Source organism: Zootermopsis nevadensis, unplaced genomic scaffold (genome assembly GCF_977971745.1).
Source record: "Zootermopsis nevadensis isolate Lab colony 2312 unplaced genomic scaffold, Znev_1.0 Znev_ptg000028l, whole genome shotgun sequence".
NCBI classification, from domain to species: Eukaryota; Metazoa; Arthropoda; class Insecta; order Blattodea; family Termopsidae; genus Zootermopsis; species Zootermopsis nevadensis.
Window position 1 is genome coordinate 8236454 of NW_028259160.1, and position 14257 is coordinate 8250710.

The window sequence follows — 14257 nt, forward strand, 5'->3', positions numbered from 1 at the left end:
TGTTTATGTTGCTAATGCAACCTGAAAGAACTAGAATTGTTATTTCTTTCAGAGAAGTTCTTTATTTTCAGTGACTAATTATTTTAATGTTTAACTTACTCTGCTATTCAGACACTTTAGGCCTTATTTTGTATATGTGGACACCTTTATCGAGGCATCTGTAATTCTTATTGTATTTGTACTCTGGTATATGTTTTTACATGTCTTACATGCATTTGTTTCCGCGTAGCCTTGTATTCTTTGTTCACTTCCAATTTATTGTCTTGTTTTGTCTAGCAATTTAACAAATTAAATTACGATTATGTGCATGTCGTATTTAAAATATTATGCAGGAAATGTAATATTGCGTTTCGTTTCGTTTCATTTCGTTATTTATTTATTTTTATATGTAGTGTAACAGCAAAGAGATATTTCCTTTATCTGTTTCCATAAACAGAGGATGTAAAATTGCCAGTAGCCTAATGTCTATAAAACTTATCGTAGTTTCTGCAAAATGGATCGTGTCAAGATCCAAGAAAGGGGACTTCTTCGGGTCATGTAAAATCAAAAAGCAATGCTAGCTGGTTCTCTAAACATTGCTGCAAAATGTTGTTTGATGTACTTGTATACAACATCGTTGTAAAATTATAATTTTTAGAGTGTTGCACTTTGTAAAAATGAATAATGAATAATTCACAATTTGTCGTAGTTCATCACGAGTCGCAGGAGTTTGTAGTCCTGTTTTACGCAAGCATATGAACATTAATCGAGCAAGGAACACACTCAGCGGAAGACAAATCAAAACAAATGAAGATAAAGTTTTCTTAGAACAAAACTGAAACATAAATAGGCTATAGGGAAGAAGTTGTCCATATTCCGCAGTGCAAACTCTATGTCCCATTCCGTGTCCATCATGAAATACGTTGCAAGTTGTTGCATTTATTTGACAAAATGAAAGTATTTTAAGTTCCCCATTACTCATTTTAAAATACAATTTTCTCTGATGTGTTTACATTGAAAAAGGAATTGAGCTTCTGTATAATTCAGAAAGATTTCTTAGAAAGTGACTGCCAGCTAGCTGGAAAATTCTGTAGATGAATTGGAACAGTCTACTAAGCAGTATGAAAAGACATTTTATTTTTCACTTTTATGCAATAATCGAATGTTCTTCTTCAAAACTACGATTATAAGAATGTACGGGGGGTTACACTCAGAAACAATAAACAATTATACAGGAAAAGCGAACAATAAAAGGCAAAGTTGACTCCTCGCCTAGGATTCATACGATGAAGACATTTTGGGACTGAACGCCCAGCTCCACGAATTCTGATCGTAATTTACCTGCTATGTTTATTATGTTCACTAGTAAAAGCTGACATGATGCCAAATTTTGTTTATGAATATTTGAGATGTTAACTGGGAAGACGCCACACACACGAAAACTGTACTTTATTTTCTAAGTTTCGTTTACTCAAAATGTGTTGAGGTTTTTAAAAAGTAAAAGTCTTTACTGATGCACCGAATAAAACTAGCACAAATAAATAATAATAATAACCATCTAACAAAGGAATGTCTATTACTTTGCAAGATTCATAAGTCCATAAAAATGCAGTTGCGAAGCGACTCATGGAACAATCGTAAAAGATAATGAAAACTTTATACACGGTACTATATATATATATATATATATATATATATATATATATATATAAATACAACGGATATGAGAAATACATGGCAAGTCATGCGCTCGTAGTATTTCGACGAAACTTAAGCGCGTTTATAATACAGCCAAAATATGTAACATTTATTTATGGAATAACAGTCTCATATTTACATTTACACATCAGTTATACTGGCCTTTTCGTGTAACACAGCAACCCCAAATAATTAATGATCAAGCGCAATTCGATCAACGCTAATAAACTCTTTATTAGCAACGAAAAGTGAATCAACACGTAGATTATCTGAACACAGATTAAATAGTTCAGGAGCCAGTGCAAGTCACTGAACATATTACAAAAAATAATATATGATATTAATTTAGCCATATGAAATTCACATAATGTGTAAGATTAATTTTTATATATAATATTCCTCAATTAAATTGTTATTATCATAAAATAGTTTCAGTAGTATAAAACCAAATTATTCTAAAAAGACTTACATTATTAATATTCCCGATTTGTATCTAAACCGTTCAATTATCCTATCACTATGCATCAAACGAAAGTTGCGCATCCCTTAAAATACACAGAACAAATACATTTTCTATTCTTGTGGTGTAGAGTATGTCTTTTATCAAAATGCAAATAATAAACCAGTCCAAACACGCCATGCTGTTGTAAAGAAGGTGTAGCGAGGCTACGGACGCTTGAGGAAGTTGTAACCAGGTTACCCCGACCCACTGCCAGGGGTCGGTCGGGTCAAAGGATGGCAAATCTAATTCTACCCTTCCTTATAACCAGGCTAACTTCATTTTATTCGTACTGCCTTTTTGGTTGACGTGGTACTTTGCGCTTTTCTCCACATGTGAAGCCATTCGAAACTCATCTCAAGAATCACTTGAAATAACAAGCGCGCATTTGCAGTCTGCACGAAATCGAAGGCTTAGTTTCATGTGGAACATGCTCGCACAGACTTACGTGTTATACAGCGACTTTCATACACAGCGTAGCCGTAGCCTCAGATACTTAGCGTCCTCTTTTAAGATTCCGTATCCTTATACAAATTCCACAGAGCTACAGCACTACCGTATCTAAACCTAACATTTATTCACTTTCTTGAGATATCTGAAATTCAAATCGAAGTCTGCTTAGGAAACAGGAATTCATATATAGTGGTACTTAGATTATTCTTACAAGGAGCAGTGAGGACGGCTGACTAGTTATGTCAAAATTTCATATTCACATCAAGTCGCTTCCGATTTTGCATGTTAATAAAATTCGCATTCGCGTCTTTACGCCGTCTGTTACTTAACACTATGTTGTCAAAATATCCATATCTCAGTATGGTTTGATGTTCTTACGGCGTAGAATATGAAGACGGCTATGGTATGTAATGTTTCGCCATGTAGCCTCGTAGAAACTGGCCGACGTTTCAGAAGTGCTTATTGCCTTCATCGTTAGGAACGTCCTGATGTTTGTCCTTTAATGAATTTCGATTAAAACCAACTGAAGCATCTCAATTAATTATCTCCTGTACTTTCATTAAGTATTTTTGAATGAAAAACATAAAACATACATGAACATAAATTATTACGCTCACTTATACTAATATTTCTTCGGCTAAACTCGTTGAGCGAATAAAAAGATGTAGGACTTAAAACTTTCATGGCAAATTATTATTAAATTCTTTCAAATGATCAGATGTTTATTAAAAATATCTTCAAGATATTCATAACTGAATGTACTTTGTAAATATCAATTTTGTGCAAAAAATAAAATGAAACAACGGTTATCTGATTTCGTTTTCGAAGTGTTTATCAGTTCCAAATAATCGAATTATTAGCCTAATCTTCACTCGTGTTTCTGTAATAAACTAGACGAACAGTTAAAATCACATGCTTCATTCTTCTGCCGTCTTTAACGAATCATTTATCCTGGAGAGGGTGGGCTCACATTTAAGAATTATGTCATCACAGTAACTAAAACTGCATTACTTTGAAGTTCACTATGTTTGCCCTACGATTTTCAGATAATTACATATCAACTACTGTACGAGTCCAGATTAAAAGAATATCGCCTGTTTGCTTAGAAACGAAAGATGAAACGTAATTGGATCTTCTTTGGGTTGGGAACAGAAGGCGTCGTGACGTTGGACGGCGGATGAAAGCTAAGAGACTGAGATAACTTGATTTTTGTACTAAATCATCCCACCGGTGTGTTCGTGGCACAGTATTATTACGACTAACATAATAACTGCGATAACTACTTAGAATTAACCCTTTGAAGCTGCAGCTCGTCTAAGTAATATTTTACTTCAGTCCGTACCTCAAAGAAACCACAGAACTTCAACATTACGAAGACCAAGTTGTTAAAGCTCTTTAATGAAATAACAGTTGTTTATCCCTAGTCATAAACAGCATAAACACAAAATACATATTTACTGATTGGTAAAACAGGTGGTATATATATTTACCAGTGGACTTTAAGGGGTTACGAAAAGCTTTTAATTTTAGCGTTCACTTAAGTTCCTATATGAATTGAACCCGAGTATTAGAAGCCATGAGAATTCTGAATGTGAGTTTAGTAAATATAACGTAGGCAAAATGGAAGTGCAGGAAACGTAATATGGCATTAAGCAATTAAAAATTCAAATTACAAACATCTATGGGACTTCTCCAGTGTCTTGATAGAGATACTAAGCCGTCCAGTAAACACACAATACTCACATGTAGGCCGAGTCTTTGTGTTTGACTATATAATATTTGTTTCCGCCCAACACTGGCGTTCTCACATTCTAATTAATGCTCAGTAAAAAGGGCGTAGTGATCGTTGCATGTAGGCGAGGCGGGCGGTTGGGTAAGCCAGGCGAGAATATACTGAGCTGTTGGGGCATACAAGGCTTCGCTTAGGGGCTGGGTGGTCCTGTCTCTTTATACATGTAAGTGGTCATATTTCCCTGTTTGTTAGTAGACCACTGAGAACGAACTCAAGCAACGTTAGTTTAGCTTTTGTACGGTTTCCTGGGTAACTATCGGCCATGTTTTACCATTTATATACCCAGCCCAGAGAGTATGCTGACGTATTTTGTTTTGGTCTTGGTGTTATGGAAAATTATTCAATCTACTGTCTTATTCTACTTAGTAACTAATCTGACCAGCCAAAAATTGTGAAAAAATTGTTTTGGAAGCACCTCCCGCAAGGGGGGGGGGGTGACTGCCATCTTCAAATTCCCCTTGCCCTGTATAATTCCGCAAGTGTGAGAGTGTGTAAATGCTGTAAAGAATTTTTATTTAAAATTACGCTTTCTTAAGCCAACCTTTCCTGAAGACCCAAATATGCACTAAAACCAACAAAGTCATTGAATAAAAAATTCATTTTCTATGACAACACCTTTTCGAGAAATTTAAAGTTAATTTATTCCAATGTAAATAAAACTTTATTTCAACTGATACTCCGACATCTTATCCACCCTATCCTACGATTTTATGTGCATGTTCAATACGTGATTTTAAGGGTTAAAGAATTATCATCATCATTACTTCTGTTATTATTCGGTAAAACAGCACAATAATGATTCTGAATTGGAAACAGACCACAAAGCCTAGTCCGTAAAGGACAAGACAACAGCACAATTACGTTTTCGGAACAAACCATCTCTTCCTGCTATTACTTTTTCGCTTGTATTTAAGCCACACTTTTGTCCACAAGTCTTCTGTACTTTTGCATGTCCGTATCGAATCTTTCCAAAATATTATTAATGTTAGAAAATAAGGACAGGGCAGAATAACATGCTCCGTATTATGCACGTCCAATGAACATTGAGTAAAAGACCAGAATCTTAATATTGATCGGACTAAAAATATAATCTGTCTGATGTGTTGACTAGAAAGTTATTACAGTATTTTCAATAGCGGCCTGAGATCTCATTGTGTGTTAATATATTTTATCTAACCGATGTGCAATAAATTAAGGTACTTAATTTTCTTGTATTTGTGCCACAGAGAAACTCCCTGTTCAAAATATAATATTTGAAAGCTTTTTAAAACCCTTAACGATATAAAACCGTGGAAGCGCCAATGCAGTATTCTGGTACATGGACACTTTGTTTCTTGCAGCTAGCCGAACTATCGGTTGTGGTTGCAAGCTTTACACGAACCAGAAGCTAGGCTGAGATAGGAGTAGAAGAGCTAATTAGAGGATATTTACAGTCGGGATGTCGGTGACACGAGCAACCGATCATAAATTTTATCAGTTAAAGTTGGTTATAAACCGGTGTTAATGCTGTCACAGTTATTTTCTGCCATGAAAATGTTGCAAATTACAGTGGATGTTAATAATCATAGTCAAATAATAACTGGTCATCATAATTAGCTTCATCACAAACTTATTAACGCTATTAATCACTTCCGATGTGCAAGAAGTATATATTTTAGTATGAAAAAGTGACAGTGGAAATTTATTTTTAAGAAAAAATTATTTATGTTTACCAAATTGTCTGGATGCAAAGCAAATTGTGTAATTGTCGGAAGCTTAGTCTTTTCTCTAAGAATTGCCCCCATTGTGGGTACAAAACGCTTTGAACTTCAGAGGTATGATATGTAAATATGCTTAGCACTAAAATACGCGTAACGCACGATCACTGTGTACATACATTTATGTATATTTCTTTGCTTCTATAACTTTACGACTTTTTAAAGTTATTCACTTACATAAAGGTAATTAATGACAGAGGGACAAAATTGGTAACACAGAAGCAGTACTTGTGGTCTATTTCAAGGTACTCCTTCATAATTTGCTTAATAAAACCTCAAAATTACACGGTCAGGGTAGTCGATGTCCAGGCGAGGGCCGACGCGTTGTAAATGAGCAAACCCGTTTTTACAAGGGATGGATGTTAACAACGTTTATGGCCGTCCTGATAATATTAGCATGAAAAGAATTAGAACAGCCGGTAAATATTCCAGCGAGGATTACATTATACTGAAAGAGGCAGAAAGGTCTGTTGAAACAAATCAAAATTCTTTTTCGAAACATATTTGGAAAAATCTCATTTAAACACAAGGAGTAGTGAATTTGTAACAAAACTAAATTATCGAAATAATTTTCCTCGTTCAGTAACAAATGTTCTGAACAAGGCTGTAAAATTCTATTTGATGGAATTTTGCTGTAACTCCATTCCGTAGAATTCAATTTCATTCTGATAAAATACTATAAGATAAATCGAGCTACAGTTCTTGCGTGTGTTTGTTGTTTCGATCAATGCCTGGAATCGACTGGACCTGGTCAGCTATTGAGAAGGCTTGTGAGAGTGAAACTTAGTTTAGTGAAGCCGTAAGAGTGTTTCCATGGAGCAAAATAATTTTCTTGCCTTACTGGTTCCTTCCATTTCTTCTTATGTTTCCAGAAGACTGTATAATACAACTTTTGTTACTACCGAAGCAAAGAACTTGGTTAAATAATGTTTTTACTGATTTATATTTACGTTGTAGGCCACTATAATGAGTTGAAGAGTGGGTGGGTGGAAGAGAAGACCATGGATGTACCCCAGCCAGGTAATAATAATATTGCAATAATTATTAATAATCTTACCTGTACTATAAAGGCTTCTGTACAGGAAAATTATTCTCAATTGCATAACATTGGGTCGTGAACAAAGGCGGGATTTGGCATTAGCGGTGCTGAACTTCGGGTTCTGCTGGCGACAGACACAAATGTAAAGTTGTGCTTTCAACAACAACAACAACAACAACAACAACGATAATAAATAAAGGGCTTGTCGTAAAGGAATGCGATTATCAAATACAAAAGTTGTGGGTTCCTGTTCTGGTTTGGTTTGAGGAATGAGCGTTTCACCTGCAGATGCTACGTGATGGGACACTTCTCTGGAAGATGCCAGGCGCGTTCCTGTGACAGACCCAAGAGAAACATGGTCTCTTCTGGGTTCTCCGTACCAGCAAAGTCATAACACAAACACGTGATTTCCCACAGCGAAAATTAATCTTCCGTTACAGTTGACAACCGGAAAAGAGCCAACAATAAGAAATGTACATGATTCCTTAGAGGAAATTGGCCGATATATTGTCTTACTCATATAACAGCTCTTATTTATCGTATTACAAGATTTATTCCATGGTACCTTCGGCCTGTAAAGACAATCGAAACAAAAACTGGATGTTCTGCTAACTTCCGGGTATGTATACATGTTTAATTATTTATAAATTTAGGGTGAGACATTTAGTTTTTGACTTATTTCCTCGTAATCTCATTGCCACAACCAATTGATGAAAAGTCTGAAACTTACGTGGAGGTTTTCATAATTTAGATCAGCGAAGCTTTGGACTACAGATATGTATAGGATTGTTAGAAAATCCCTGTATCTCTGTGTGCATGCCACATACAAGCCACGTGCGTTACCTGTAGCGTACGTGTGAACAGGGGCTGTTGAACCAACCTGAACTATGACTGGGAAGTAGAAGAGAAGTGAGCAAGGGGACGGGTATCGAATTACCCACATCTGCATGAACTGTTATCTGGTCTATTTGCATCGTAGCCTGAGTTACACAGCACAATACAATTTTATACTGACTTGTTATCAACTCCGCCCATTACATCTACCTGGTCCTATTCCGCGAGGGACAGACATCAAATTTAACTTTACTTTTGTACGAGTTTTGAGGTGTTTGCCCTGTTGTGTGTTGAACGTTAGGCTTATAGTCTATCTGCACAACAATTTTTTTATTATATATCGAATGTTTGTTAACGACACACTATATGATTTGACCTTAATTGGTCATCTTCAGGTGCTTCTCTGTAACTGTTCGAAGCTAATAGATATAACTGCTAATTTGCATACATATTTTCTGTTGCTCACTTTACCACATATTGGATTGTGTCTTAAGCAGTTTACCTTTTTAGTAGAGTGAAACGTTTTAGTTTGCAGTTACTTTAATACGTACGTCAGATCATTAGGAATCACAATATTGAAAACTTACTTTCGCAGATAATTTTTCGACACATATTTGAATTACTGAAGCTGGAATAATTCAAGTGTCATCTGGCGCAAGTCTGGGATTAGTCTACAAAAATTACACAATATGAAATTTTAGGATTTCACTGAAGTTAATATTTCGGATTCTATCGATGTTCCGCTCGTGGGCAGCAACGTCGTGAAGCGTTTCGAAAAAACGAAAAAAAAATACTGGATCTATCAGGGATAAAGATGGAGTCATTATGTTCCTCCGAAACGTTAGTTATCTACACACAAACCCACATGGCGTTACTACCCAGAAAACCATCATCAACATCCTCATATCTCATTCACTAATTTGGATTTCAACGTTTCTGTATCCTTCACTGTCTCCAATCTCAAGGCGAAGTATTGCTCATTGAACTCAGCCGATACTTAACAGAACAGGTCCGCAGACCGATGGTAGCTGCTTGTTCAGCCCGTACTAACACGTTGTCACTTTAGTTCTGGCATTATATATATATATATATATATATATATATAGAGGTAAATATGAAGGCCATCCAAGACATAGTTTTACTGAGTATTTACACGATCTGAAATTCAAAGCCGTTCAGTTTGCTGATCCCAGATGAATGTCAGGTTGACGAGTTTCTAATTTTGAAACGGGCAGTACATGTGATCAATAACAAACTGTTTTGCAGACAGGGCAGTATTATAGACTTCTAATGTATGGGCTAATTATAAGGTGTAAATTGGTATTGATTGGACGACCCCATTAATAGAGTTATCAGAAAATAAGTTGTTTATTGGAGATGGTCATTACAATTCATGAATCACGTTATTCCATTACGACGCAAAGCACGAAGGAACATAATTAGGTCTTGTTTCCATCATAGAAGTTAGTAAGTGGTAGTAGGTATTATACTGAGTTTTGAAGCTTCTGCAGACCCCTGCTACAGCCCGTACCTTAGGTCTAAATATTTTTTTTAGTACTTTGTACAAATATCACAACGCCTTTGAACTGAGACAGTTGGAAACTGGACTCCGTGCGTTTTGCCTGCCTGCTGGATTCCGGTATGTCACATTGATGAAAAGACGTTAAACACTGGTATTGCTCCTGACGTCAATTTCACAATACTTTCCAACTTTGACGCTTCATCACATAAACAAAAATGTATAATGGATATATTGCAATTACTGGAACCCACCTCCCTCGGCTCAGGATGTGAAACTCGTTAATGTATTTCTGTGGTTTGCGCGAGAATGAGACCACTCAGAGATAGCCCCATCTCATCTTATCGTTTCATTTCGTAGATTTTCAGAGCAATATGAATCTATAAACATTATAACAGGACCCTAACGTGCTCGAATAAAACCACGGCTTCCTTTGAGCTACTTAATTTTGACTTTTCCCATTGAATGCTACCTATTTTAATTGGGAGACGAAGCTCGAGATTATGAAGAGACGAAACTACAGTTCATGACCAATTTATCGATCGGCGTTTGTGTTTGTCGCCTGTGGGATTCCCAACCATCATTCACAGTTTCAATTTAATCTCATGTGAAACAAAAGACAGAGCGTCTGTCCGCCTTCGCTATAAAAATGGCGTGGCCTTTGAAGACGAATGAGTAACGGGAAGGTCAGAAGGAATATGAACTGACCGTCATATCTAATGCTTCAGCCTTTACATTGCATCAACTGAAATATACGTATTACTTGTATGGCTACGGTTTGTAATTAAATCGCTAACAAAGAAACTGACCAACAGACTAAGTGCACGGATCAGTATTCAGCTTCGCATGCTGAAAGTCCCTCAGATGGATAAAAATCCGACGTTTTATAGAAAGCGGAAATGTATTGTCTTGTTTATATAAGTTCGCAACCGAACCCTAACCCGAGTTAATAGAATCAAGTTTACATCCACACAGCCTGTTTTTATAATAAACATTTTAATATTATCCTCCCATATGCGCCTAGTATTTAGAATTGATTTCTTCCCTTCGAATTTCCGGACTAAAAATTTTGTTGGCCAAATTGTTTCTCACTTCCCAAATGCGTGCTAAATGTCCTGCCAAGTCTACTCTCTTTTATTTATTTATGGCAATACTGAAGATATCTATCTTCTGGGTTTTCACTTATCGCCCTGATTATGGAGGCGGCAGCGATCTCTGAAACGTCGGTAAACTTCTACCGTTCTACACGGCGCAATAATCCATAACAACAACAATCTTCAGACTCACCGCCTTGAGAACCTCAAATCCTACTTAACTCAATACTATTTGGTGGAGGAGAAGTTATGAAGTTCGTTTGTACGTAATTTTCTCAAACTTCTGAATACCTGTTTCTAAGGTCGGAATATATTTCACAGTACTCTGCCTCAGTCAGCCTCAATTTAATTTCAATCCTTACGGCAGTTGCATTAATTCGATAAACTATGAATTCGATTACAGACAAAAAATTTCAAGTTAGTGTCTGACATTTTTATTGTTGCAATAACACAATATCACCTCATCCGCTGCTAAGGCTGATTCCGTCGTTTTTATTTTGGGTATAATAGAAACACCGGAGTTGGTACAACAAATATCGCTTAATACCGCACGAGTACAAACAAACTACTGTTAATAAAGGAAGACATTTCCTCCCAAAATACCATATGTCAAGTTACGAGTGTTTCTGAGGAAACGAGGCCAGCACATCCTAAGTTTACTGCGTTTCCTTTACATTTCTCTGAGATTGGCTTTCTGCTACATGACTTGTCAGTTCGGATAAAGCATCTGATAAGTTATATACAGCATTGTCTTCAGTAGGATTTGAGGTTCTCTCAGCGACGATAATGAAAATGGCTGGCTTAAGGGTTGTTACGAGACTACACGGCGCTACAACCCCCAGAAGATAGGAAATTTCAACATTATCATTGTAAACTATTTTACTATTCCTTCAAAAATTAGATGATGCCGATACTTTCATGTAAGATATATTGTGAAGTTGACGGGTATTTTGATTGAAATCATTTAGGGCGAAGAGTATTATTGGTATTTGGTGAATTGGTGAACTGGAATTATTTTGAAAGATATGTAATAGCTAAGAAAAGTGAATTTTAAATTAAGTTAAAAATGAGTGTCTTATTAATTTGTGCCCCTTTATTGCCATCATAGTAATTAAGTCACACGGGTGAAGAGAGTCTTGACTTATACATAAAAGGCTGTTTGGTACAATGTTGTATTGTAATCCCTGCATCGAAAACCCAGGTTGCGAGATGATTAGCTAGTTCTTACACTGTTACACAATATTCCGGTCAGACTGATTAGTATATTCGTACATTTGACCTAATTGTATATCTATGCCACAAAATCGAAATAAATCGCTAGAGGTCCACCTTCTATAATTTCAACCCTTTAATATTTAAAGATTTATTACATTGATCATTCACGGATCAAAAACACTAAGGCATCAGACCATACATAAATAGTAACTAAAATTAGAATCAATAATTGTTCGTCCTCTTTATCACACAAATTAAAAAAAATGTGCGTCCCATTTATAATTATCAAAATGATTCTGGTTATTCTAACGTCTATTATTTCTCGATTTTTCTTACTAGAACTGATTTTTAGGACCATGACTAACCCACCTCAATCTATGCTATTTTTATATACAAGATGAACTTGTTATGCCGCCATGTTTGAGCCCCTCGTTTATAGCAACAGGGCGATTAAAAGCTTTGAATATAAGCTACCAAGTCTCCACATATTATGTACACACGCGAACATGCTGCATTCCTATTACTTTGATGCTTGTTCCTTATTGGCTTTGACTTTTCGTTAGAAATTGCTTCTGCGCCTACCTTCATACAGAAACTAAGTAACTAATATGCTCAAACTATGATAATATCTGCGTATAGCAGATAACGGCACCTAAATGCCTTTGCAACGAATAATAATGCACAGGAACTTGCAGGATCACTTCACAGCTACACAAGGACACTCTGGAATTTCAGTTCTAGTCACTTGATGGCGACAGTGTTTTATTAATTCTCAGCCAACATCAAGTAGTCATCGAGAAATCACTTGAGGCGTCTACTGGCAACAACTGCATACCTCAGTTAACTGATGTTTGCAGACAACTTACTCCATTCAAGTAGTTGAAAACAAGACGGAAAGAAAGTTAAGGAAAATTAAGATTAAAAAATTGACTTATATAAAGATATAACATGCCCATTTCTGTCATTTGGTACATAATATGAAAATCAACTAAGTTGTCCCGCATGTTAAAAAGTAATACGACGGAAGGAATATTGAATTTCAATTTTTATTGTAAACTTTATATAAAAGTCATAACGTAATTGAAGAAAATGTATAGTTTTCTACGTCTACAAAGACACAACACTTAAAATTAAGCTATACAATACAAATCATGTAACGAATCATAATATATTTCGGTAATATTCTCCGGGGAATAAACGCCATTACATATTTCTGAATTGCAATATAAAGGCAAAGGATGAAAGGTTTTCTGGAGATCAGATCCATATAACCACAACCGCATCCAAAAGTGTGAAGACTATTATTAAATAAGTACTTACTATTCACGATGGTAATTCATAAATTCGTATAAAACGTGATTTTATGTGTCTTCTTATCCAAAACGATAGCTCACATTTTAAAATTAACAACATGGCGACAGAAACATAGATTTGGGTTGTTAGATAAAAGGGTGCTTAGAAAAACACATGCATAAAAGACGGCGGAAATCCTAACATCAAGTTCATCACAGTTCAACACAGCGTTTTATAGGAATCCCAGCACTTGACAGGATAAACCTTTATTAATCCCATTACAAGCATAACCAGCTTATCTTTGTATTAAAGACTCACATTTTGAGTTAATAACTAAAGATTTAAATATTTTCTGTATAAATGAGTTAACGAGAATAAATATTTCGCTATATCCAACTGTTGGTTCCACTTAATCAACGCATATAACAGAGTTTTGTCCTATCACCATGTTTGAAAGTAAAAAAACACAACAAATTTTCATGCAGAAGTTATTGGCATGCTTATGGTCTATCTGCAGACTATATGCCACATGTATTGCACTAACGGTTCTTTAATTATTACTATCAAATTACTTCCAATGTTAATGAAAACAGTTCACGGTTTAAATATAAATGTAATGTTATTAATAAACTAGAGGAAATAAATACATAGTAATTTGATTACCTAATTTCTTTCATGGATATTTCTACTTGAAATCGAAAATTACAATTTGGTGATACATATTTTCTTCTCGTTTCAATAACTGTAGCTGATGAAACCCGAGAAAATAACATGTGTTTACCAAGTTGCAATCGTTAATTTGGCATAAATATCCATAAAAGAAACTAGCATGTTATAGGAACGCATAGTGTTTCAATTCTTGGCTCGGAGGAAAATATTTTGACCTAATTAGGGGAAAGTAATAGGCGTCTGGGAAAAGTTTCACTTTGATAACTTTTGTATCTGTATCTTAATTTGAATATCGTATAGGTTATATGTAGAAATGTTACATTTCGTAAAACATGATATAATAGACTTTACTCAAAAGCTTATATAAAGATTAAGCGTTTATGTTTTTTGGAAGCAGAGCAAGCGTTATGAAAAAT

General features: G+C 35.5%; 2 protein-coding genes across 3 annotated transcripts in view; one reads left to right on the plus strand and one right to left on the minus strand.

Annotated features, from left to right (window-relative positions):
• TfIIA-L (transcription factor IIA L) overlaps window positions 1-14257 on the minus strand; it is a 156214-nt gene that overhangs the window by 87150 nt on the left and 54807 nt on the right. The window lies entirely within an intron of this gene.
• Window positions 1-14257, plus strand: part of LOC110832288 (IDLSRF-like peptide) — a 67325-nt gene that overhangs the window by 12899 nt on the left and 40169 nt on the right. The window contains exon 2 of one of the 2 annotated variants that reach the window (XM_022069147.2): window positions 7136-7198. The exons of the other annotated variant lie outside the window; for it this stretch is intronic. Coding sequence (XP_021924839.1) covers window positions 7136-7198 — 63 coding nt within the window. The remainder of the gene's footprint in view (window positions 1-7135; window positions 7199-14257) is intronic. 2 annotated transcript variants of the gene reach the window in all.